This window comes from Halichondria panicea, chromosome 1, assembly GCF_963675165.1.
Source record: "Halichondria panicea chromosome 1, odHalPani1.1, whole genome shotgun sequence".
Taxonomy (NCBI): Eukaryota; Metazoa; Porifera; class Demospongiae; order Suberitida; family Halichondriidae; genus Halichondria; species Halichondria panicea.
The window spans coordinates 9,316,146-9,341,869 of NC_087377.1; the positions used below are offsets into that span (position 1 = coordinate 9,316,146).

The window sequence follows — 25,724 nt, forward strand, 5'->3', positions numbered from 1 at the left end:
GTACACATGTACATGATTTTCTAAATAAGTACATGATTTTCTAAGTTGGATAGAACACTTCCTTTAGCCAATCAACTTGCAGTATTTATGGCAAACATGATCTAAATGGAATGCAGAACCATTGCTGCTGGATTGCAAGGCACTATAATTATACAAGTGACCTGTGACAGTTATACACAGAACATACGGCACAAAAAGCTCACTTAACTTTCGTGGAAGTGACATTTTGTGGAATAAATTTCGCGCTATCTACGGTCGCTGTCAATGACGTTGCATCCAACTATTTAGCTATGTTTGATGCATAGTATACCAAAGGTGCTTAATTTTCGCTGTTTTCGAGGGTTAGCAATCCTCCACAAAAATTGTTCAACAAACATAATTATCGGTCAGATACAACCTTCTCAGGTCGACTTTTCTTTATACTACGGAAGTTGAAGCGTTACAATAATTTTCAAGGGGGATGGTTTTCGTGGTTGAATCTCTGAATACAAATGAAGCTATCATTGACTACTGTTTTGTACAGTGCATTGCAGCAACGAAAATATATTCCACGAACTGATCACTCATGCAAAAATTGTCAATTTTTTTCGTTGAGAGTATATTTCCTAATCTCAATGACAATTAAGTGACTTAGTCTAAGGAAGACATTAATTTTTGTTGATGGCAAGTGCATGTGCGCATTATTATAAAGAATTCATTAACGACGTGCAATTACTGCCTTGATGACCGCTCAATTTAGCAGTGAAACATCCACAACCACGTGACACTAATTATCACAGAATCAGACACACCTTCTTCACTGGTTGTAACCATAGGAGTTGTAACCATAGGAGTTGTAACCATAGGAGTTGTAACCATAGGAGTTGTGGACACTGCTGAGTCTACATGTGGGGAAGTGATAAAATTTAATAGCAATTTTATGTATAAAATTGGACAATAATAATTTGTAGCCGCAGTCCGAAAATTTTGCAAAAAAAATAATGCTGATTCAGCAATAATTGTGCACATAATCTTCAGTGCGGCCTGGAATTGAGGCTAATCCCAGTTTAATTATTGCTGACTGTGCACAATTGTTGCTGAATCAGCATTATTTTTTGCAAAATTTTCGTCAGCTGTACTGGGTGGGCTCGATCTGCAGCTAACGCTGCTTTGCCTGCAAAAGTAGTGCTCACTAGTTAGAGCTGTGCCAAGAAGTAATTGTTTAGTGCTGGTAGTTGCTTAGTAAGCGTGCAAAGACGGAGATAAATGTCTCACTGACGACGATTGATCAATTCGGCAGCTCACTTCTCATGACCACCACTCCGTCCACAAGCGAGTTATTCTTTCCAAATTTTTGGGAGCTGTTACTTTCTTACCCATCTGTATAGGTCACTGTAGTTAGTTTTGTGCAAAATTGTCTTGTGCTTCGTGCAATAGCCGCCGATTATAGGTATCTGGCGAAGATCGGTTACTTACTCTAATGCACGAAAAAAACGAGATTGATTCTAACTAACTACACGTACACACTAATAGATGGCTATGCAGTGGCGTTTGTTCTAGGAATATCAGTAGGAGGGTGCTCAGGTCGCCCGATAGCGCGAAAAATGTTGGATCTCGCCCACGCACCGAAAGCCACACCCACGTTTTACTGTGCATGACAGAGGACACACCCTAATTACAAAGAACAATCCCAGAACAGAGAAGATATCAACTCTACCATTGCCTAACTCACTCATCTATATAGCTATATCAATATCTACTATACATGCAGGTATGTCACAGTGTATGGTGTATATATATAGAAGAAAATTAATAGTTCAGTTAGTCAATCATTCTGTGTGATCGTAATGCTGTCCTCATTCTCTTCAGACTACTGCTGAGCAGCTAGTGACAGGCAGAGTGCACAATAATTATACTATCACGAAGAAAATCTGTATTGAAACAATTGTTTAATTATTTTATTTTGTTTTGTTTTTTGTCTTCTACCTGGTATTTAGAGTGTGATCAGGTTTCTGCTGGTGATGTTGGGTTACTTTCTGAATATATAGACACTGACAGTGAGAAAGAACAACCTTCTCTGATGCAGGCTCTTAACTTGAATAAGTCACAGTACGCATGCCCAGGAAACTTATTATCTGAAGGTGTGGTCTGACTCTCCAACGAGTATAAAAGCTAGCTCTAGCTCAGCTAGCTTCATAGTGCAGTGCAGTGCAGGCTCATGCAGCTTCCAGCAGGTTACAGTAATTAATGTAAAGCTTAGGGGGGTGCTTGAGCACCCTGAGCCCCTAGCTGGATACGCCACTGGCTATGGGACTACTAACCAGCAAAAATTTGGATCGGCCAAGTTACTTCCAGTCGGAGCTGTGAGAAAAAAACTGCCGAATATATCGATTTTCAGCAGAGCGAAACCTATCTCGGTTTTTTCAAAACTACACAGCTAGAGCTACACATACACATACACATACTGGGCTCAATCTAGATAGAGCACAGTACATGGTGGAGTAATTCTAGAATCAGTGAACCTTGTATGGAGAAACAACCTGTAAAGCTGAGCTAGAGTGGTTTGTGTCTGACAAATGTAAAGTGCTGAGTCAGCAATGAGCCCACCCACCATGGACTCCCCCCTTAGCAATGAGCTCCACCCACCCCAGAAAGCTAGGGTGGGTGGGGCTCATTGCTGACTCAGCACTTTACATACAATAGCTTATATAGCTTTGCAAGGCTAGGATTACTCCACCATGTGACTACTGTACTCTATCTAGATTGAGCCCAGTAGACTGAGTAAGTCGCCAAACTCCGTCAGACATCAAAGGGCGTGTAACGCACAAACAAAACAAGACTGATTCAAACTAATTATACACACACTAACAGATGGCCATGGGCCTATTATCCAGCGAAAACTTAGATAGGCCAAGTCGCTTCCAGTCCGAGCAGTGATAACCTACCGAATTTTTCGATTTTCATCAGAACGTACCGATCCCCGTTTTTGCCAAACTACACAGCTAGAGCTAACTGACACGAGTTGAGTACAATCTAGATAGAGTGCAGTACAGAGTGGAGCAATTCCCAGAATCAGGTGACCCTGCAAAGCGGAGCTACACTTGTTTCTTTGTGAGGTTGTAAAGTGCTGAGTCAGCAATATTCTAGCTATAAGCGCTAGTATATAGCGCCCTTTTACCTGACGCACTTTGATGTCTGACGGAGTTCGGCGACTTACTCTATAAATTATGTGTCAGTTAGCTCTAGCTATGTAGTTTTGTAAAACGGAGATAGGTTTCGGTCTGCTGAAAATCGATATATTCGGCAGTTTTTTCTAGTTATCACAGCTCCAACTGAAAGTAACTTGGCCCATCAAAATTTTCGCTGGTTAGTATTCCCATATTAACCAGCGTGTGTGTGCAGTTAGTTAGAATCAATCTCGTTTTTTTCGTGCATTATAAGCACTTTTAGCTGACGAAATTTGGTCGTTTACTCTATAGGCTATAAACTAGCTACTGAGCTCCATGTATTAGCAATGGTTAGTGGAACAGTCACAACAAGGTAGCAGAAATAGTTAGTGAGACCCCTCCAAGCAGTAAAAAGCAGCTTGGACAGGCAAATTCTTGAGAGGAGCTCTGTCTGTACCGTTCAGTATTCCAGTACAGTCATAGACATGATAGAGAATTATGGAAATGTAGCAAAGTTCTGTCGTAAATTACTGTGCCGATACGATGAACCAACTATCAATGAATAAAGATTTACCTAAAATTAATGGGTACTCAAAAGTTTGCTTTTCAAAACCAGCTTACTAAGACAAAAATGAACATTACTTACCAACCTGCTTTGATTTTACTTGCATACCGGCAATGCCCAGCTACTTAAGAAAGAGGGAATCATTAATATTTTGGGCTGTAGTCACAGCCTCTCCTTGTAGAAGGTACACAAAGCCACTAGATGAGCCGAAACAATAATACAACACTCAAAAAACTGCCTTTGAAAGCTTCAAACTCTTAGTGAGATACACAGCGCTTCTATATGATGCACAGTAGGCGTGGATGCTCAGCACAGGACTAAGAGTCCCAGTGCATGGGGAGCTGTGAATGATAGTAATAACATTTCCCGCTGGGTTGGCGGGGTGTCTAGAGGCTTGGCATTACACAAAAGTGATTGTGCGCACGTGCTCCGTTTCCCATCCCTCTCCCTTCTTGATATTACTGACATAGAAAATAAAGTACATGCAGAGCCGCACGTTTTGTGGTGTGCATGTGTAATTGGAGTGCCCATTATAGGATAAGTTAGCTAGCTCACATGTTCAAGCTTCAAGCACAGGACGAGGCATAAACACAATTTCCATAGCACATGCACTGCATGCAAATCTACAATAATAGCAATTAATGCAACCTGAACTGTCCTACATGCAGACTCACTAACATGGTATGAATAAATTCATAGTGGTGACACTGGTCCCCAGCTCATTCTCACTGACACACTCATATTGCATAGAGTCTGTGTGCTCAAAGGGACGTGTCCACACTAGCTCCTGTCCTTCTGCTTGTGTAATGACTCCATTCGGGAAACCAGTTTCACTAGTAGCTCGCCATGTGATCGTCGGCTGTGGGTAACCATCAGAGGTACACATGAAGACGGGAGCAATAGTCGACTCTCCAAAGATGGGGGAAAAGATTGGACTGAACATGGAAGAGATACTCTTGTACTGGATCATGCTGAATGGCATATCTGCATGCATAATGGGTGTCACAATAGAGAACATAGTGAAAAATACAGTGTATAGCAGTTTCACAGCATGAATGTGTATATATGTTAGAGGGAACTGATTTACATATAAAGAGGAAATGCCTTTCATGCATGCACACTATCATGCCATAATTATATAATGTAACTCACATCTAACAGTGATTTGTACTGTCTTTGTGACTGTGTCAGCAATGTTGGACACTCTGCACTCATAGAGTCCAGTGTGGGTACTTACAACTGAAGGGATGACCAGATTGTTTCCACTCTGTAGTGCACTCTCCTCGTTATCAAAATACCACCGAATTCTAACCACACCCACTCCCTCACCCAGGCATTGAACTCTGACTTCTTCCCCCTCGGTTACAGTCAGTTCAGTTTCAGACAGAGTTACAGTAGGTGAAACTAAAAATGAGTATGCAGTCAACGGCAGGTGGGTACTCAATATATATACGTTACGCATATAATTACACATGTATGCCCAGTGTCTAACGGTAGTTTTTGATTGTACTTCAGTGCTATACATGTATGTACACTTAAACATCTGGATTTGATAAGCACTCACATGCATAAAAGACAGTAACATTATCAGAAGCAGTCTGCCCCTCACGAGTCACCACCACAGTGTACAGGCCCAAAAGTTGACTGTTGATACTAGCAATGTTCAGCCTGTACACGTTCCCCTCGATTGTCTGAGAAAGCTGGGGGTTACTAGTAATATTCAGCAACTGCTCTCCAAGAAACCACTGTACTTCAAACGTGTTAGAAGAGTAAATGCCTGCCTCAATAGATACTGAGTCCCCCTCCAAAACGTACATGACAGTGGTAGCAATGAAGACAGCTGGATCAGCTGTGTGTGTGTGTATGTGTGGATGAAAACTGTAAAATGAGTGCACTAGAAGGCCTCTGTTGTGATGTGCTGTGTACATTTGTGTAAGTGACTGTCAGTAGGCAGTTGTTCCTTTTCCATGGTAACCAGCGCCTGCCACAATCAGCAACTTGAAAGCATCCACTTGTTTACATCGCGTTACACCAGTGCGGAAAAGGCACGCACGCACACACACACACACACACACACTGCTATCTATTTATTTTGACTAATGCCTGGTGCTATATAATTCTAAGAACCAAAATTAGAGGTTAATGATTGTTTTGTGCTTGCCACATAGATCTAGAAGAACCACATAAAACCAAGAGTGCATAAGAAGAGAGGAGTGTCGAACTACTGATACTTGTACACAAACACTGTGCACAAAGTAACGTGACATCCTGTCAATTGCACGTGAGCAACTCGCAATTGATGACGTTTGCGCATAATTACGCAACGCTCAGAAGTTGTTAATAGTGAGTAAAGAGTGCAAGTGAAGAGGATCAACTCGACTATTGTCTCTATTTAGGTGATTTTTGTGAAGAGATCGTCTCCTATCAGTGTGCAGTGAGCAGCTTTACAAGCTCTGAACGTTTAACGCGAACAACTAGCTAGAATTGTTCGATTACCACACCCCTAAAAACGTCACAGTGTTAACATTTACTAGGAGATTACTAGTAAATTTACAATTCTTTATCACGTACGAGTTATGTTACTTTGTGCACAGTGTTTGTGCAGAATATCAGTAGTTCGACAGTCTTCTCTTCTTATGCACTCTTGATAAGACCCATCCTCATTATCAGATACTATATACCACCACAAAACCTGGACCAGACAATACAGCCTGTACCTTATAAATTAAGCCTCCCTCAAGGTCAGATTTAGTTTACACAAAATGTACACAGCCATGCAAGCTAAGTTGAAGTAATACAGCAGCCAATATCAAGTCCAAGATAAGTCCTATAATTTATGTCAGCATTTAGAGTAAGTCGCCAAACTCCGTCAGACATCAAAGTGCGTCAGGTAAAAGGGCGTGTAAGGCACAAACAAAACAAGACTGATTCAAACTAATTACACACACTAACAGATGGCTATGGGCCTATTATCCAGTGAAAACTTGGATAGGCCAAGTCGCTTCCAGTCCGAGCAGTGATAACTTGAAAAAACTACCGAATTTTTGTGTCAGTTAGCTCTAGCTGTGTAGTTTGGCAAAAACGGGGATCAGTACGTTCTGGCAAAAATCGAAAAATTCGGTTTTTTAAGTTATCACTGCTCGGACTGGAAGCGACTTGGCCTATCCAAGTTTTCGCTGGATAATAGGCCCATGGCCATCAGTCTTGTTTTGTTTGTGCGTTACACGCCCTTTTACCTGACGCACTTTGATGTCTGACGGAGTTCGGCGACTTACTCTAATACCTCAAATGTAAAATAATAATATTTATAGCTTAGATATATATACAATAATTTATATTCAGCATGGCAACAAGCTTATTCAATGTGCTAGTTGTATGTGATTCTGGATGCAACAGATGAATAGAGAGTGTTGGTGCACCGTGAAAGACTCTTTAACCCATCATTCTCGACTCTCAAGGCCAGGCTCTGTTTGCCTTTTCTTTTCTGTTCTGTTCGTGTTGTCTGAATATAAAAGAAGCCTACCGGTAGACAGACTATAATAAGAGTTATTCCTGCAACCATTTGTCAATTTTTTTATTAATTTTAATGAAAATAGGAGAGATATTTTCACAATTAATTTTCAACCCCTCCAACACACACACACTCTTTCTTTAAGCATGATTATTCAGAAGCATTTCAAATACATGTTAATTGCATGGTTGCTAGCAAATTGACTACAAAACACTCCACACACTTACATGCTTTCATTAATTGGGAACACTAAAAGAGCTGACAATTACCACAACATGTATGCATGCATGCACTTAAAACCCTGCGCAGCCTACACCACCATACATTAGTACAACCAGTACATATAGGTTGTACATAAAGTAGATTTCGATGTTAAAGCTTTGTTGTCGAATAAAAGCGAGATGCAAATATAATACCACTATTTACCCCATGCAAATAACAACGAGTGTTGCAACCTGCGCTGTACGTGCTAATGCCTCTCATCATGTTATGCTTTCGCTCAAAAGTATTAGAGTGTCACTATAGGGTATAAGTATAATGAATTTTACATTCAAATTTGCACTTTATTAACAAAAAAAGTGCATCCTCTATAACTGAGAAGAAAAGACTTGCGTACATGTTATCTATTGTATATACGGTAGTGTAAGATTCTGCCAAGGACTGGGGTTCAAAATAGATTCTCTCACACATGCATGGGGATGAGCGCGCATGCATGCGCATTTGAATAAGGGGTGTGTCTGCATGCATGCAAGAGATCAAGTTCACAAATTAATGGCTACTAAATAGCTAGCTTCTTTAGCAGCTCTTTCTGACTCTTGTAGCTAACAAACAGCTAGCGCTTTAGTGCAAGACTAACTTATAAGTTGAATAGAAACTTTGTGCGAACAGATGATGCTACAAAAGATTCTGAAGATACTGCAACAGCCTTCAATGTGAGTCAAACTTAGCCATAACTCGAGAACAAACCTTTAGTTTGCAAATCCACGAATCAAAATCCAAGAGAACGTGGCTAGAAGCCTATAGAAGCTGTTAGTTTTCGTCGCATTGCAACCGTTGAGTAGTACAGCTGGAATGCACACACACACACAGTCAGCTTTACCGTATCCCTCGTGCGGCTACACCTCGAGGCATAATTACTATACGTTATAACTATATTCACTATAGCTTTATTATACTCTACAACTAGAGCACTGAAGTGCTAACCCCCGGCTGTTGACATGCATAAATATAGATCTATAAAAACCAGAGGAGTGTTTAGTTATACAATAATAAAGAAGAGACCGGTAAAGGATCACTAATTCAGCTGCAAATATAATTATGTAGATTTACCTCAAATAAAGGTTGTGTGTTACTGTAAGAGCTATAGCCAACGTGAAAGTTCAAGCTTCTTAGCTTTTTTTGCTCTCTTTTATACGACAATGAAGTTTTAACATCGAAATCTAAAACTAATAACTTGTTGTGTGTAGGCTATCCACACAGTAAACTCAGTGCTATGGCATCCAGGTGAGTAGCTCACATAATTATTACAAACAGACAGACAAACTGAGCACTAAAGTGCAACCCTCAGCTGTTGACATGAGTAAATAGATCTATAAAAACCATGCAGAGGAGTAAAGAAGCAACATGCAACCTAATAGATTATATCGTAAGATTCACTTACGCTGCCTTTATCAGTGTGTAATAGTTATTATATCCCGTTGCTACGTTGTTGCCAAGTGCAATATGAAGCATATTGCACTGCTGAAAGTCATATTGCACTGACCGCAAAGTCATATTGCACTGACCGCAAAACTCCCCTCTGGCATTTAGACAGACAATTAAATTAAAATTAAATTAATACGCATGAGAAATAACAAGTATCAAAGTATGTCCAGCCATGCAGGAATGAATGTTCAGCACTGCTGGAGTTTCTTCTTGCAACCGTGTAGGTTTTAAAATTGTCCAAGATTTATTTTGTGGAAGATTCTGTGTTCCTAGATCGACCTAGTCCTCGACATCGTGATGCATGTCAATTCTGCTTCACCGTAGCACTAGAAGTGGCTCTTTTTGCTGGGGGCATGAGCTGTTTTGCAGCAGTGTAGAAGCGAGCTTTCTTGGCTTGGTTATGAGGCCGAGCGTAGACCAGCAGCTAGTATTCACTGAGTAGTGGGGTGGGGCTGTTTCTTTGCAGCAGTAAGTGGGGCGGGGCTGTTTTGCAGCACCAGAAGTGGGGTGGGGCTGTTTTGCAGATTTCAGTTAAAACTCCAACAATTTTGTGTCAAGCCATTCGTTGGTCATGCCAATCTTATACGCTGCAGATATACTGGCGTCTAGAAGAGAGAAGAGATGGAGCTGTGTCTAGAGTTGTCTCTGTCTTTTTTTGTGCTGTTTATATTGTGTTACTAGGACAGTGTTATGTTGCTATGCCCTCGGGATATAAACTAGTTATAACACGTGCACTCGGGCTGCATGGCATATATTGCACTCAGCCCTCGGGGCTGGCGCCCTCGTGCTTCAGTGCAATATATTCCATACATCCCTCGTGCCCGTGTTATAACTATAACTAACATGGGCACTCGGGATGCATGGTGTATATTGCACTCAGCCCTTGTGCTTCAGTGCAATATATACAGCATACAATCCCTCGTGCCCATGAGTGTTATAACTACCGTATTACTAGAATATTTTGCTGGTGAATAAACTTTGCGAATGAGCCAAATCAGCAGAAAATTTGACCCTTTGCGATCTAACTATTGCGTTCTGGCAAGGATCGTGTGTATTTACTAGTAGGTTTTGCGGATTTTATTGTTGCGAATTGATCAACCATCGCAAAGTTCGCAAATGTTTGATGCTTACAAAACATTCTAGTAATACGGTAGTTTATATTCCTAGCAACACAAAATACACCGCAGCTTCTACAAAAATTACTGAAAGAAACTAGCTGCACAGCTGCTTGCATCTCTGTTCAAAGACACCAGTATCTGACCGTTCAAGATTACTGTCATTAATTAATTGGCACGACGAATGCCTTGACTCACAAAACGTTGGGCTCCTCGCTCGATGCTATAAGAGTAAAGCAGCCCCACCCCCCCCCCCCCCGAATGTTGCAAAAACACTCGCTGCTGCATGCTGCAAAACAGCCCCACCCCAAAGGCAAAGCTGCAGAGCAACTCGAGCAACCCCACCTCAAACTCTACTGAAAAAAGCCGCTCTCAACTCTGACATCCCTACAACCATTCACTTGCGCTAAATTAGCAGTACCTGTGTATTTTTACCTGTTGTAGAATAATCCATCAAGCTGTAGGTAGTTCCAACTTAAATGTAAATAAGTTGTTGTAACCCAGCGAGTGAGTTACCTGAATTGCACATGTTTTCAACCCATTTTTCTGGGTTATGATTAACAATTTGTTTTTTCAGTGATACCATGCAGGCATGCATAACTCACAGTTGGTGACAAAGATACTCTCAGTAACAGGGACATTGTTGACATCGTTCAAAGGGCTTTCACACGTATACACTGCCACTTCATTAGGAGAAAAACTTGTGAATACCAGAGATACCTGTTCACCAATACTGTCAAATATTTGATATAAAGTTCCACTCTGGTTGTTTGGGATGAGGACTCCATTCGAGCTAGTCCAAATGATGTTACTAGAGCCGTGACACTTAACAATAAACCCTGAACCATTGGGCTGTGAGATAACATTAGTAATAGACAATGGTTGGTCGTTGGAATCAGTCAAAAGTATGGTTGCTGAAGGAGAAAAACGAGCACATGTATATGTATAGAATTAAAACAACAACACAATAATAAAAAGGTACGTACATGCACCGTACAGTTTAACCCTGTGTACGTACATGTTATTTCTATATCAGTAGGTTGTACAAAGGATTGACAGTGCTATTGTATATCCGACTAGAAAAACTTTTGCAATGTGAAAAATTGCTAGAATTGGCCGGGGGAAACACCAAAAAGCGTGGGAACAAGAAATCAGACGAGAGCATAAAACTCAATCCGTTACAACGTCATTAATTCACTTTTTTGTTGGTAGTTTTCCTAGAAATGTTGGTGGGGTGATGACCGATCCCTACAAGCATTTTCGAATGTGCGAGCATAATTATAATCATGATGATTTGTGATGAATTAATGTTCCCTAATACAGTGTTGAGCACACCAGTCCATGCATGCGTAGTGACATGCATGGATGAGGTAGATGGATCTGTAACACAGTCTATATACATCGACCTCCGATGTATAATTCTTATTAAATGTCAATTGTTATGCTATAATCAACACCAGTTGTACATGTGAATGATGTTGTAACGGATTGAGTTTTATGCTCTCGTCTGATTTCTTGTTCCCACACATTTTGGTGTTTCCCCTGGCTAATCCTAGCAATTTTCACATTGCAAACGTTTTTATAGTCGGATTCCCTTTCTTTTTCAGTACAGACGTATAAATTTACGTATCATGACATTCATAAGTGGAATGTCAGAAGCAGAAGAAGTATAGAAATATAGAAGTTAGAAGTATAGAAGTTAAAGAAGAGAAGACTGGACTATTACTATTATTGCTGTATAATTAGTAATGATGTGAGTCAGTATTAAAATTAATGACAGCCATTTTGCATGGAGGCCTATGCCTATCAGTGCATAATAATATATATACATGTATAGCATACCGACGTACCTAAAATGGAGAGCTGAAAAAAAGAAGCATGCATTGACTGCACTAATGGTTTCTCAGCCACGCCTATTATTACCCACAATACTGAGTAATTAAAGATGGCGGAATTGTCTAAGTAAGAACGTCAACGTCAACTGAGCTGGTCACCAGGCCTGAGACTGATACAAACCTATCCACGACACCCTCAGTTACACCCTCGATACCTAAGATTTACCTGAAAAGGGCTCGCACAACAGTGGCCCGTTATGAACCAACCTGGTGAACACTTAAGGGGGAAAGAAACGATACTTAGGACTTTGAACTCTTTGTACTTTGTACCTATCACATTTTATTATCTATATTTTATCATCACGTGATTTGTGTGCTTATATGCCATCTGCCTCGTGATGGAAGCAATCGCAAATCTAATGAAGCGCTTTGTAATCCAGGTTGTAGTGTTTGGAAACCCTGTGCAGAATGTCCTGGAGATGGCTGCACTTGGAGAAAATGCTGGGCAAGAAACTTACTTATATATATACTTACTCACTTACTTATTCAGTCAGACAAAGACCGGTGAAACGTAGAAATAGTGCTATTCTTTAAATTACAATATTAAAACGTCCATGGATTATGAAATGAGACATACAAACAGACTAAATAAACTATCTGCCTATAGCCACTTTCTTGATGTGGCCTTTTCCTGCAGAGATAGAACGGTTTGAACATAAGTCAAAATATTGCTAAACACAGGCAAACCCACTGCCAATCCTATGTAAAACCAGTAGGTTTTACTAATTTGTTTTCAATTATTGATTTTAACTAGTGTGTTCAGACTGCTCTATTTCTGCAGGGAAAGGACACATAACTGGACAGATAGCTTATTTAGCCTTTTTCTGCATGTATAAATAATTATATTCACATGCTAGCCTCGATCCCAGGCCGAGTTTTCGCTTTTATAACGGTTAGGCGAACAACTAGGCCTGGTACTAGTTGTCTGCGCATGCGTCAGTCGTTTGTCAGATTCTGACGAATGGATATTCTCGTTCACTTTCATGACATTTATATTCGTGTACTATCGTGTACTAGAAGTCAGTTTCCGTTTATAATTATTGGAATCGTTTGGAATGGCTCTTAGCTGAAGCTTCTCTCTTCTCTGAAGCTTAGAAAACATTATTCTGAAGACTGAACAACAAGGGAAGAGGTATAAAGCTTTGTCAAATTTGTTAAGGTTAGATATTTTTGTGTGGGCCCTATGCTATTAAGTCTTGTTCATGTTTGGCAAGATCTAGGTAGACTATAATTTCATCATTATTATGGTAGATCAAGTGAAGAGTGTGAGCTAGAGAACTTGGTGCTGCCATCATCAGCTCGTCGACAATGACACTATAACCTGTTTAATACGAGAAATTTAATATGTATAGATCTACACGTATTTAGAATGTCTACTTCTCTGTACAGGAGTATTGGCTATCCAGCTATCCCAACAGTGCTCCTCTTGGCTATACTAACGGACGAGACTGGACAGTTTGAGGTAAGGGTTTAACCGTCTTTGGATATTGTCCTATACTCACAGGACTGGAGTATGACCTGCTTGTTCGAGCGTTGCTGGGTAGCTCAGAGGCATCAAGAGAATCTACATTTTCTCAAGAAAAATTTAACTGAGTTACGAGTTGGGGCCTATAATCAGAGAAGTTCAGCAGCCAGCTAAATCTTTTTGAAATGTAATTTGAAGGCATTCAATCATCCAAAGTTGCCCTGGGTCACTGTAATCGTGCTGCAGCACAACTGGGAACTCCCCAGGCCCTTGTGAAGCAGCTCCCTATGTGCATCTTTTGTGTACTCACTCTGTGCATTTTCTGTGTACAAATTTCGATTATTGATTTATTAAATATTTTTGCTGACCACAAATACAATGAATATTTGATGCATGCGCAGACAACTAGTACCAGGCCTAGTTGTTCGCCTAACCGTTATAAAAGCGAAAACTCGGCCTGGGATCGAGGCTAATTCACATGCATGCATATTTGAAAAATCGCACAATTTTCACATTTCATCGCGTTTCGTCCATATTAAAGCAAGCAAGTAAGTTTCTTGGAAAGCATTTTCTCATTGTACAAACATGTTCAGAAGATGTTGGATATACAGCCTCATAGTCGACTACAACCCGGACCATGGGCGTTTTTCTCAGAATTGCGTTTGCTTTCAAGAGGCAGATGACCTCTCAGGCTCCACTTTTCTTACGCTTTTTCGTGCTTTTCCTGGCTACTCCTAGCCCATTGCAAATATTTTTTTAGTGCGATACATATAGAAATAACATGTATTATACGTACACAACGGTTAAATACTGTACCGATATATATACGTATACATATTCATGCATATTCATGCATACACATGCATTCAACTTACGTCTCACAGTGATTTCTGAGAAATCCGACAACACCGGATTAGAGATATCGTTATCAGCAGAGCATCGATAGCGACCACTGTCTGAGTAGAGGGCGAAGGGTACTGAGAGAGTGCTAGTCACCTGTGCGTGTGTGTGTGTGTGTGTGTGTGTGTGTGTGTGTGTGTGTGTGTGTGTGTGTGTGTGTGTGTGTGCAGGAGCGATCTTAGATGGGGCTGCTCATGCCGCACAAAATGCGCTGCAAATTTAGACCATGCCCCTTTCGTTGGCCATGCTTCGCACAGTGTCAAAATCATTAAAACTAGTCACCAGCAAGAATGTTCAGCAGCTCAATTCGTCTGGAATGGCATCTAGCAAACTCTTCTATTACTTGAGGTACCATATAGCGCGAAATTTTCGAGGGGCTTAATTTTCGCGGATTTCGTGGGTTAGAATTCTACACGAAAATTAAGTCTACGAAAATTGTTCTTTAATTAGAATTACCTGCTATCATGCAAATATTTAAAGGCGTGGCTTGCGGTAAGCAGTCATTCCGCGAACATTGTGCAACGAAATGGCTTTTAGAGGCCAATCCACGAAATATAAGTGCCTCGAAAATTTCGCGCTATACGGTATCAATATCAATGCAATCATGTCTCTGTGTAAACATAGTACTGACGTGGATATGAAACGGCCTAGTATCCGGAGGGGTCCACGGGAAGTGTCAGAAGCTATCATCGTTACACGCAGGTCTAGAAACCAGAGCATAGTAAACAGTGTTTTGAGTCTGTGAAGCCGTGAAAGTGACCTGCACACATTGACTTGCAGTGGGCTTGAAGGTAAGACTAGCTTACAAGTAAATATAACATTGCATATCTATTATACTGTATAATAATTATTTGTGTGAGATTTTTGGCTTGGACAGTAACTATAGGTTACCATTAAGCAATACATGTAAATTACGAGGAGAATCTATGTTGACAACAGTTTTGAAAGTTTAAGTGTGCCTAAAGTATGAGTTGGTTGCACTTAATTGTTGTGTGAATAAACTTGTTGAGCCTACTTTTTGCATATTTTGAAAATATTCATGTATTGATACAGCAGGAGAATCTATTAACTAGGCATAGTCAAGCTATTGAAAAAATAAATACAGCCTCAAAAAGTATGTAAAATCCATGCATAGTATTATTATGTATATAATAAACAATTCTTTGGCAGCTTATATTTATTCGTGCCATGTTATAATATTATTCAGAGAACATGAGTGATAACACATAAAGCGTAAGAAGGGAGCAAGATCAAACGTTTACAGAAGAGAAAACAACGCCAGCAAGCACATTAGACCTCGATGACAACTTACACGACATGCACGAGTAACAACTCTCGAGTATACGCCTCAATGTTTTACTTACACCACAATGGCATGATGTTAGCGACAGTACATCTCAAGGGGTTGCTCTTCAGTATGGTAAGATGGAGAAGGGGCCCAACGATGTTATTCAAGCTACAAGGTCTGTACTACTGCATGAAGACAAAAATTATATGCTTGGAAAAAAGGTTTCAGAATCATGTTTTAGATCAACCTCCTCAAATCGACAGTGCCCACGAGCTATTACTCTTTTGTGGATGAGGCCTCACTGTTCCCAGGTAATCCAGAGGAACAATACGCAATACTTTGTCGCCAACGAATTGGGTTAGGTGAAATGGATAAGTCTCCATTATTAATCAAAGAATGCTATACGAAAGCACAGCAAGAAAGGATGATTGCGAGCTGCTTATTCATGAAACTGTGACAGGCCTATGACAGGCCTGTACCCAGCACCACAAATACGCTGCACCAGCTGTAAATCATTCTGAGGAACACTGCGTGTAGCAATGTCTCGCCAGAGGCAAAGCATTAACCACTACATGCATCAACAACAATAGTAACACCACATTTGCTAGCCTCAACCCTTATTCAAAATGGCTCACATTAATTATAGATATGTCAATCAAAGTTTGCTGTATACTCGTATGCAGTTACTGTAGTCAGTTTACCAGGCTGACTAGTACACTTAATTTGGGATAGAACTTTGACAAAGAGACTCACTCCTCTTCTCCTGTAGCTTGATGGCTTCCTGTATTTCCTGAGCAAACTAACGGCAACATATCCCGCCATATGCCTTACTGCGTTACTTTCAAGCGTTGTCAGTGGTTGAGTCTGTACGTTTGCCTGTGTTGAGCTCAAACCATACAGTTTCTTATCTGCCTTGCTCTTGATGAGTCGCTTTAAACTAAGAGGAGTTACATGAAAAGTTGATGTTGCTCGAATTGTGCATCTGGGATTTCACAGATTAAAGTTTCCCAAATCTTTTTTGTTTTGGGTCTACAACGTGTGCGGTGAAACTTCGTCACAAATTGTACCTCGAACAGCAGCTGTCAAATGGTGAATTTGACTTGCACTGATTAGGCATGTGCATGTCCATTATCTGAACCAACTCTGTAACACATCTTTCACATTTCCTCTCAACAACCAATTACTCCATGGCATACAAAATGACCGTAATACGTTTACCTTTGGGAGAACGCTTGATTAGTTTTTTCTGAACACACAACAAAACGTCTCACAGTATAGTACTGCTTTTGTACTTCAACTGCCTTCTGAGCGTCACCTGTCCGCATGCTACTACTGCTAGCAGCATTGAGTGATTTGGTTCTGGATACCGGTACTGGTAACTAGCATCATCTCGTGCTTACTGCCAATGACATCTTGCATGCACTAATTCCACCTCCTCACGTTCATCACTACAGCTCTCGCTTGAAGAAGAAAGACTTTGCAGTATCGATATCTTCTCCACATTGATGTTGTGCAGAGCCTCAGCCATCAATACAAGCAGTAGCTTATCCAAGCATGCGCATGCACCTGCTTGGTATAACCTCTATAATACCCGCGGCGTTAAACGCAATTTACGGAGACTAGTAAATTACCTCGTTACGATGATAGCTTCAAGGAGAATACCAGAATCTGGAAATGTTTCATATCCACGTCAGTACTATAATTATAAGTGCAAGTGATGATTAAAATTTGTTTCCCATGCTTGATCTGACGACTGTCTTGATTCTGTTTAGGCCACTAAAGGATTGCTCAGCTTACCATGCAGGAGGTGACAGGCAGCGTACAAAGTATGACCATCATGCAGTTTTTTGATGCTGGGGAAAACATAACTTTTTTGTAGTGTACATTGCAAACATTGTTGAAATTGCTCTACACACTTGTACATCAGAGTCTGCTTGTACATTGTACCTGAACTTTGTTGTGATAAGAAAATAACTAACTGGTATAAAGTTATTGCTATTAAGCTGTAGAAATTGTCGAGATAGCTGCAGTACGTGTATATAGCTTTCTTTCTAGCCAGCCAGTAATGGTTTAATTATCTCGAGCTTCTCAGAGCCACTGTGTATGTGCATATGCATGAATGTACAATCAAGCAGGTAGGTACTTTTAAATTAAAGGCACCAGGGACAATATTATATAGACGATGGTTGAATCAGTTGAACACGTGACGAAGTTTTGGCATATACACATGCATGTACTTGTACTATGATGTGCTCTGACACTAAGAAATATCCATTGAAACTCTCAGAATACTCCAGGGTACAAATCCCATGTACCCTCCAGCTAGGAGTGTACATTCATATACCCTAGGGTACATGGCTGGCTTTGGTCAGCCTGAGGCCCTATATAGCTTCCTTCACCCTTTAAGGACCATCTCTTTTAAAGAAAACTATCTTAACAAAATTGTGGAAAGCAATACGTCACAAAAATATGACCAGAGGAGATCGAAGTGTTGAAGTTGTAAATGTGGTTTGTCAAATGGAAGTGCAAGCACACAATACGTACACAGTGCATGCACGGCAGAGATTAAAAAGTGTTGACTACTAATCAGTTGTTACTGTAATGGGTTTGTCAAGTCACATAATCAGTAAGTGTTTCATAGACAAGCCGCCTGTATGTCAACTCACAAAGGCGAGGGGCAGGGATGAATTGGACTGGGGGGTTATCGTGGCCAGAGTGTTCAAGTCTGAGCCATCTTCTCTCACCCAGGTGATGTTGGGGGCAGGAATGCCTGACGCAGTGCATGAGATGCTGAATGGCTCTCTCTCTAATATGGTCGTCTCGTTGACTGGTTGTGTTTGCATTTGTGGAGGGACTGTGTGTGTGTGTGTGTTGCGAGTAAGAAACAATGATTGCCTTAATTTCGTAGACCAATTTGAATTAAATTTGTGGTGAATGTATGCATGGGTAACACTTTATCAAACCTTGAATGTCCAGAGTGATTCCTGTTCGATCTCTGCCGATTACAATTGGGCCAGAAGCTAATAAACCTTCCACTTCATACCTCCCTAAGTCAGCCAGTTGCACGTTACTGAGAATAAGTGACTTGCGACTATTGACAAACTGGAAATTTGGTTCGCTGGCGAATATCTCATTACCGTTGGGTCTGTACCAGTGGATCTGGTTACCAGTAAGGAGAGGGTAACTGGCTACGTAGACCTCCAACTGAACTTGACCACCTTCTAGAGTGGTGACTATGTCTCTTACAGGACACACTGCTGGATTACCTGCCAGTAGAGGTGACGAAGAATGAAAAGTAAGCACGATACTATAATAATTATACTGACACTTAGCCTAGAATAGTGTGAAATATTGTTGCTCCTGTATAAACTGACTGAGATGTGTCGCTGCTGCTATCCAGGTGTTAAAACAACTTACTGATTGTAATGTTGAGCTCCAACAATTCTCCTGTGGTGGTGTCCGTACATACATACACACCCAAATCGGGATAATCAACATTCTCCAGCTGCAACCTTAGGCCACTGTATGTGCCTGGCTCGGTACTTATCTGCAAGCCTCCTACTCTGTTCCATTGTATGCCAGCGCCATTGTTGTTGGTGTTGTTACAATCAAAGAAAAAATCGAGCAAATTGGGGCCAGTGCCTCCTATACTCACAGTTGCCACTCCTTCCACTCTGAACTCTTCTATTATTGCGGGGTCATACGTAACTCTGCTTTGAAAGATGCCCAAAGTGGCTACAATATACAAGAAGAGAGAAGTGCATTTTTTTTTACATTCCCATGCATGCACGCACACAATACTACACAAGCTATATATGGTTGATTCAGATCTATGACTATAAGCCTTGATTAAAACCGCGGGGAAACACGGGTGATACTTCGAGGGTACATTGTTTCCAATCCCTTTCTCCTCTATCTATGTCTAGCCCGGACCAGCTGGCTAGTATCCCCCTTTCCCCCCTGTATGACATGCACTCTGCCCTCTATTTCGTTGTGGAGAAGGCTTGCACATGCATGCATGCACTATATATATAGTCAGAAGCCAGAAGAGGCTCTCATCTACCTCAATACATAATAATTCTTATGCCGTTTTATGGTCGTATGGTCAGGATGTCTGAGCTTGGTTCCTGTACATGTTATGGTAAGTCTTTGTGCTTCCAAATGCAAGATAACCCGACCATCGTAGAGGTAGATGAAAGCCTCTTCTGGCTTTAAACTATAGTCATGTGCAAGCCTTCTCGACAACGAAATAGAGGGCATGCAGCTTTACAGGGACTAATATAATGCAGAAAAACTATACAAATGAAAGCACCGCGGGTGCTGATGCCTCGGTGGAGGTGCCAAAGCTACATAACATAGAACTACTAATAGCTATAGCTTTTATACACACATCATTGATTATAATTATCATGATGAACATCTTTAATTTTGCTGCATGCAATCAACCAAATAGTGGGTAATGATCATTGTTGTTAAAAACGATCGATACCAAAAGTTCAAGTCTAAAATTAATGGCTGCAAGCATAGATTGAAGAGTTAGAGGGATAGGAAACGGTTTGTATCTCGAGTAACATCCGCGCTACGGTGCGGTTTAATCGAGGCCATCACAACAATATCTATTTCTACACTCAGTGCATAATAAACTACAAGTAACTGTGCTTAGTCCGTGCAACTCACTTATATTTCAAGGTCTATACCTATTGTAGTAGTCATAACCAGCACGCTTACACGTTACATGTTCCAATAGCTCTAAAACAGCCTTGGGAACATATAACTTTATTGGAAAGTCTCTTTTTACTGGGTGTGGTCAGCCATTAGCAAGTACTACACGTGGCTCATAGACTAGGCGTGTTTTAAGTTGCTGAAAGAGATTATGTCTCGAGGAAACACAGCTTTGGGAGTTACCCGGCAAAAGTGTGCTTAATAGCCTCGTTCATAGGGCGTAGCGCGGATAATTTTCGAGGCTCCACTGCAGATTCAATGTAAAATCATCACGTGCACCACTCCGTTTCCTATCCCTCTCTCTTCAATCTATGCTGCAAGTCAGCAGAGCCTTGCAGCTCTCTGCTCACTCTTGCAGCTACCAATAGCTAGCGTTCTAGTGCAGAGCTAACTACTAAGTAGAGTAGTAACACTCGGTGAACAAGTTTTGCTACGGACTCTTCTGAAAAGGCTGCAATGGCATTCCAAGTAAGCAAAACTAGGCATAACTTGAGAATGAAGCATTATTTTGCAAATCCACAAATTAAAATCCAAATAAACATGACTAGAAGCCTATAGAAACTCTTACTTGCACTTGATTCATCCTTGAGCAGCTGTAGCGGTCTACACACACACACAGACACACAAACACACTACCGTATACCTCGCTTGCGCATGCGCACCGAGGCATAACAAACATAGAACCTCGCTTGTGCATGCGCACCGAGGCATAACAAACATAGAACCTCGCTTGTGCATGCGCACCGAGGCATAACAAACATAGAACAAATTCCCTAGATTCTGGGGAACTCAGTTGCGCGCATGTGTACTATCATAATAGATACCAGGCCGTGTTTTAATTGGCCTGGATTCAGCTAGTCATAATCAGGCATATAGCTCTGGTATATAGAACTGTCCACAGGCATACTGCCGGGATCTTATAGTGCATGGCTACTTACACCCATGCATGCAGTCTATTATCTACAGTCTAAGTCTCATGAGGGGTGGAGCTGGAGCTAGCTGTCAGGATGTTAGATCTGGTCTTGGAAATCCCCTCCTTGCTTGTTGCATTTGCAGCAATAATAAATATCTAATAGTTGGGGTCCATAGCTGGTAATTTTACATACTAACAGGGTATTGAAATCAAAACAGTTGGCATTTTTTTTAGTTAGTTATACTTTTCTTATTTCCCCCCTCTACTTCAAAATCCTGTATGGCAGCTGTCTGTGACATTTATGTTATGATGGCCACACAGTGCAGGGCACAGTTTGTAACACGTACACAGCGCAGGGACATTAATCTGGACAACAAAATGAGAGACCGATTTAGTAAAGCGTGAGCCCGATTTACTAAATCGGGAGACCGATACAGTGAAGAGAATTTTCATGTACATTGCGGTTTTGATACGCGGTGTTTTGACACAAACGGGACCCCATAGGTCGTATTATATAATCGGCCTAGGACCGAGGCTAGGCAATGACTGGAATATCGATTGAGTGGGCTAGCAATGATAAACAGAAGTTTGCACAATTACATCCAAAAAGGGGGCATGGCCTTCTAAAACCGTAGCGCTGTGCACGGGCTGTGACTGCTCACGCTATACGCGCTCGCACTTATAGAATCCCCCTTTCAACAATCCTAAAAATCAGCCACTGAATCTCTTAGGATTGATCTATAATTATACTGACCACTGTGATTATTTTACAAAATGAGTTGCTTGAGGTAATCCCCACTCCTATAATTATATTCAATGGTGTAGCTTATACTCTCTTAAAGTACAGAAGGAGGAGTAATTAAGCAACTTTATGTACACAATATAAATTTGAGTATGCCGTAACAGCTGTAAACTGTCAATGCAAACAGTTGGTTGACATGACTATATTATGTCTAGCGCAGGCGGGCAACAATCAGAATGTTAACCACACTGTTTTGAGTGCGGTTGTATACAGAGTCACTTGATATGTGGGTGTTAAAGTGTTTTTACACACTTATACATCTTTTAATTTATCGGACACTTCTATAACGAGTGATGCAAGCTGCCCCGTGTTTTGCTTTCGCTCAAGAGTGTCATAGAAAAGGTAATTAGTTTGCTTTGTATAATTTATGTTATTGTTTGCAATTTTGTTAGTCTAGTTTGCTCTGCACTAAAACGCTATAGCTAATGGTAGCTGCAAGAGTGAGATTGCAAGGCTCTGCTGATGCAGCTTAATCAGTTTTAGACTTGGACTTTTGGCATCGATCCTTTTTAACACAATGATTATGGTCGATCATTTCCCACTCTTTGAGTTTCCCTGTGATTCTGGATTCTGCCTGCATGCAGTAAAATTAAAAAGTTCAACGTGTGTATAAACTGAGTATTCGCGTAGACGGTAGCTTTATGTTATGTAGCTTTGACACCTCCACCGAGGCATCAGCACCCACAGTGCTTTCACTTTAGTTACAGTGAAGGCTTTTGCAGTCTCCTCAGAATCGTTCGTAGCATCACCTGTTTGCACAACCTGCTCTCCATGCAACAAAAAGATGGCTAAGCCTTCATAGGTCAATGGTTAAAAACATTTTTGCAAGAAGAGCTTGCAACTGCAGCAATTAAGGGACATCGAATGCATAGCGCTTGGACCAAGGAAGCTCGATCCTGAGCATCTGTAAGAGTCCACGTGTTGCTCAATTTATATATATTTTTTAAACCAGCTATAAAAATTAGAGCTCCTTCGATGGCTGCAAAATCTGGCATATAATTATATAATTATAGTCTTGCTCTTTTTTTTTTTACAGTATATGCATCGCGAATTAAATTGTTGCTATAGGCTGGGGGAGGTCCTTTTATAGTGCTGCATGCAGTCACGTGGTATAAGTACACCTGCAAGGAGGATATGCACCCCGTATATCCTCCACTACTGTACATGGTTACATACCCCTCGAAGTAACTACGGTAGCGAAGGATATAATTATGGGTGCATATCTTCCTCACATGCAGGTGTGGTATATCGTAGAAAATTGTCTCTATAGCCATTTAGACTTCAGTTCCATAACACTATTACATAGAAATAGTATATACTCGTTGAATATTATGCATGGAATTCAACATATTTTATTCATTTATTATTGCAAATGCAACTATATAACACCCTAAGCGAAACAAAACATGCCGAGAGGCATTAACATACAGCGAAGCTTGCAACATTCAGTAACACTAAATCATACTGCAAACACACAAAATTTGCTATGTCACATTTTCAGCTATATAAGTCTGCTAGAACAGCATGGCATATATACTACTCACCTGTAGCAGGTGAAAACAGTGCACAGAGCACCAGCACCAGCAACACAGCCAATCCTCCTGTGCTCTCAGCCGCTATGGTTCCTGACATGGCTGGATTCTTATAGAACGTCAAAAATAGGAGTCTCAGTAGGGGCCTGACCGTCAGCAATCAGTGATTCTAGGAAATACGATGTGCCTGAATCAGTGCAAGGAAGTAGTACATGTACATGTAGATCTAAGTGTAGCGCACAAAAATAATAAATGTGCTCTATAACATACTAAGAAATCCCTTCAGGGGAAAGTACAGAAACTAAAATTATTCCACTAACACCCGAATCCATTTTGTCTATATATAGCAAGTTTGGTGAGCGTAAAATACTACAATAGTTATTAATTCAAAAACAATTATTCTGTTCATTCAATGAATATCGGATATTAATTTTGATATTTATCGTCTGCATCCTAGTTTATACTGACCCGCATGCATGCATGTACGTGTTTCTAAAGCCTGCCCATAAAGTTGCCCTATTAATGTATACCAATAATTATTTGTCGACCAAAAAATTGCCTATTGTGCTCAAAACTATAGCATATACCGTAGGAACTGGATTATTAATTAATAACCATAGATTGAAAAGGAAGGGCCTCCCTGTGTAAATGGTTGAAGCACTCCGCATTATATTTCGCGCTCGCGAATATTTTCGTGGATTGAACGGTCTGTGTTGTATTTTAACTGTTTCTAGTCTCCTATATCCACTAGCGATCACTCAGAAGCTGGGAGGTACTCTAGAGAAGTAAGTTTATACCACTGACAAGCTCTAAGTCTGCTGTCTTTACTCTGTTAGATGGGATTATCCTAAAGTTTGGTTCATTCCTCCTACTTTGAAAAACAGTATACCGTCTTTCTTCTAATTACTGCGCCACTCTAATAGAAGCGCCATATTCACAAATACACTAATTGAGCACCAAGAATTATTATTTGCTGATCGATGTAAGTGAAATTACAACACAGCCTTAAATCGAGGCTACATGTACAACTGATCTATAACGAGTGTTGCAAGCGTGCGCTTGCTAATGCCTCTCGCCATGTTTTTGCTTTCGCTCAAAAGTATTTGAGTGTTATAGAAGAGATAAATAATTTGTAATGTGCTTTGATTGTTTCACAAGAAAGGGGAGTCCACAGTTAATAGTGCTTACTGATCGTCTTAAATGGCCTGTAGCCAAACAGTGGGAGTGAACCTTTGTCAAAGGCATAATCAGTAGTCTGTGAGATAAGTATTAAAGACAGATTCATTTTCAATCACAGAAAGTAGTATCTACATGTATAACAAGGAGTCTAAAAAGAGTTACCGTATTACTAGAGTATTTGCAGGTGAAAAACCTTTGCGAATGAGCCAAATCAGCAGAAAATTTGACCCTTTGCGATCTAACTATTGCGTTCTGGCAAGGATCGAGTGTATTTACTAGTAATAATTTAGGTTTTGCGGATTTTGTTGTTGCGAATTGAACAACCCTCGCAAAATTCGCAAATGTTTGATGCTCGCAAAACATTCTAGTAATATACGGTATCAGAAAAGGTTGATTTGTGGCTTACCAGGACCTCAACAAAGAAGAAAATTGCAGGATCTGGGTTAAAAATGGTTTCTCTTACTCAAGGTATGTAGCGCGCATGCGCATTACATCCAGGAATAAGGGGTGTGTCTGCAAGTTCACTATTAAATGGCTACTAAAATAGCTAGCTTCTTTAGCAGCTCTTTCGGACTCTTGAAGCTAACAAAAAGCTAGCGCCTTAGTGCAAGCCTAACTCATAAGTTGAATAGAAAGTTTGTGCGAACAGATGATGCTATTATTATATATGAAAGATTCTGAAGAGACTGCAACAGCCTTTAATGATGAGTCAAACTAGCCATAACTCGAGAAAGAATGCTAATCCATGAATCAAAATCCAAGAGAACGTGGCTAGAAGCCTATAAAAGCTGTTAGTTTTCGTCGCATTGCAACCGTTGAGCAGTTATATAGCTGGAATACACACACAGACAGATACACACACACAGTCAGCTTTACCGTATCCCTCGTGCGGCTACGCCACGAGGCATAAAAATTAGATTACTAATGTGGGCGTGTTCTGAGCTATACTGCGCATGTGCAGCTCAATGAATATCATTGAACTATTTA

The 25,724-nt window shown here is 40.6% G+C and overlaps 1 protein-coding gene across 4 annotated transcripts in view; it reads right to left on the reverse strand.

Moving 5' to 3' along the window:
- Positions 1-25,724, reverse strand: part of LOC135344217 (hemicentin-2-like) — a 31,587-nt gene that overhangs the window by 2,173 nt on the left and 3,690 nt on the right. For 2 of the 4 annotated variants that reach the window (XM_064541427.1, XM_064541418.1), the window contains exons 2-11: positions 23,571-23,745; positions 19,007-19,324; positions 18,553-18,855; positions 18,256-18,443; positions 14,277-14,397; positions 10,647-10,955; positions 5,276-5,560; positions 4,864-5,115; positions 4,390-4,695; positions 792-881 (exon numbers count right to left, since the gene is read on the reverse strand). In XM_064541427.1, coding sequence (XP_064397497.1) covers positions 792-881; positions 4,390-4,695; positions 4,864-5,115; positions 5,276-5,560; positions 10,647-10,955; positions 14,277-14,397; positions 18,256-18,443; positions 18,553-18,855; positions 19,007-19,324; positions 23,571-23,658 — 2,260 coding nt within the window. In that variant the 5' untranslated portion in view covers positions 23,659-23,745. The remainder of the gene's footprint in view (positions 1-791; positions 882-4,389; positions 4,696-4,863; positions 5,116-5,275; positions 5,561-10,646; positions 10,956-14,276; positions 14,398-18,255; positions 18,444-18,552; positions 18,856-19,006; positions 19,325-23,570; positions 23,746-25,724) is intronic. The other 2 variants (XM_064541433.1, XM_064541409.1) reach the window with 1 other exon arrangement.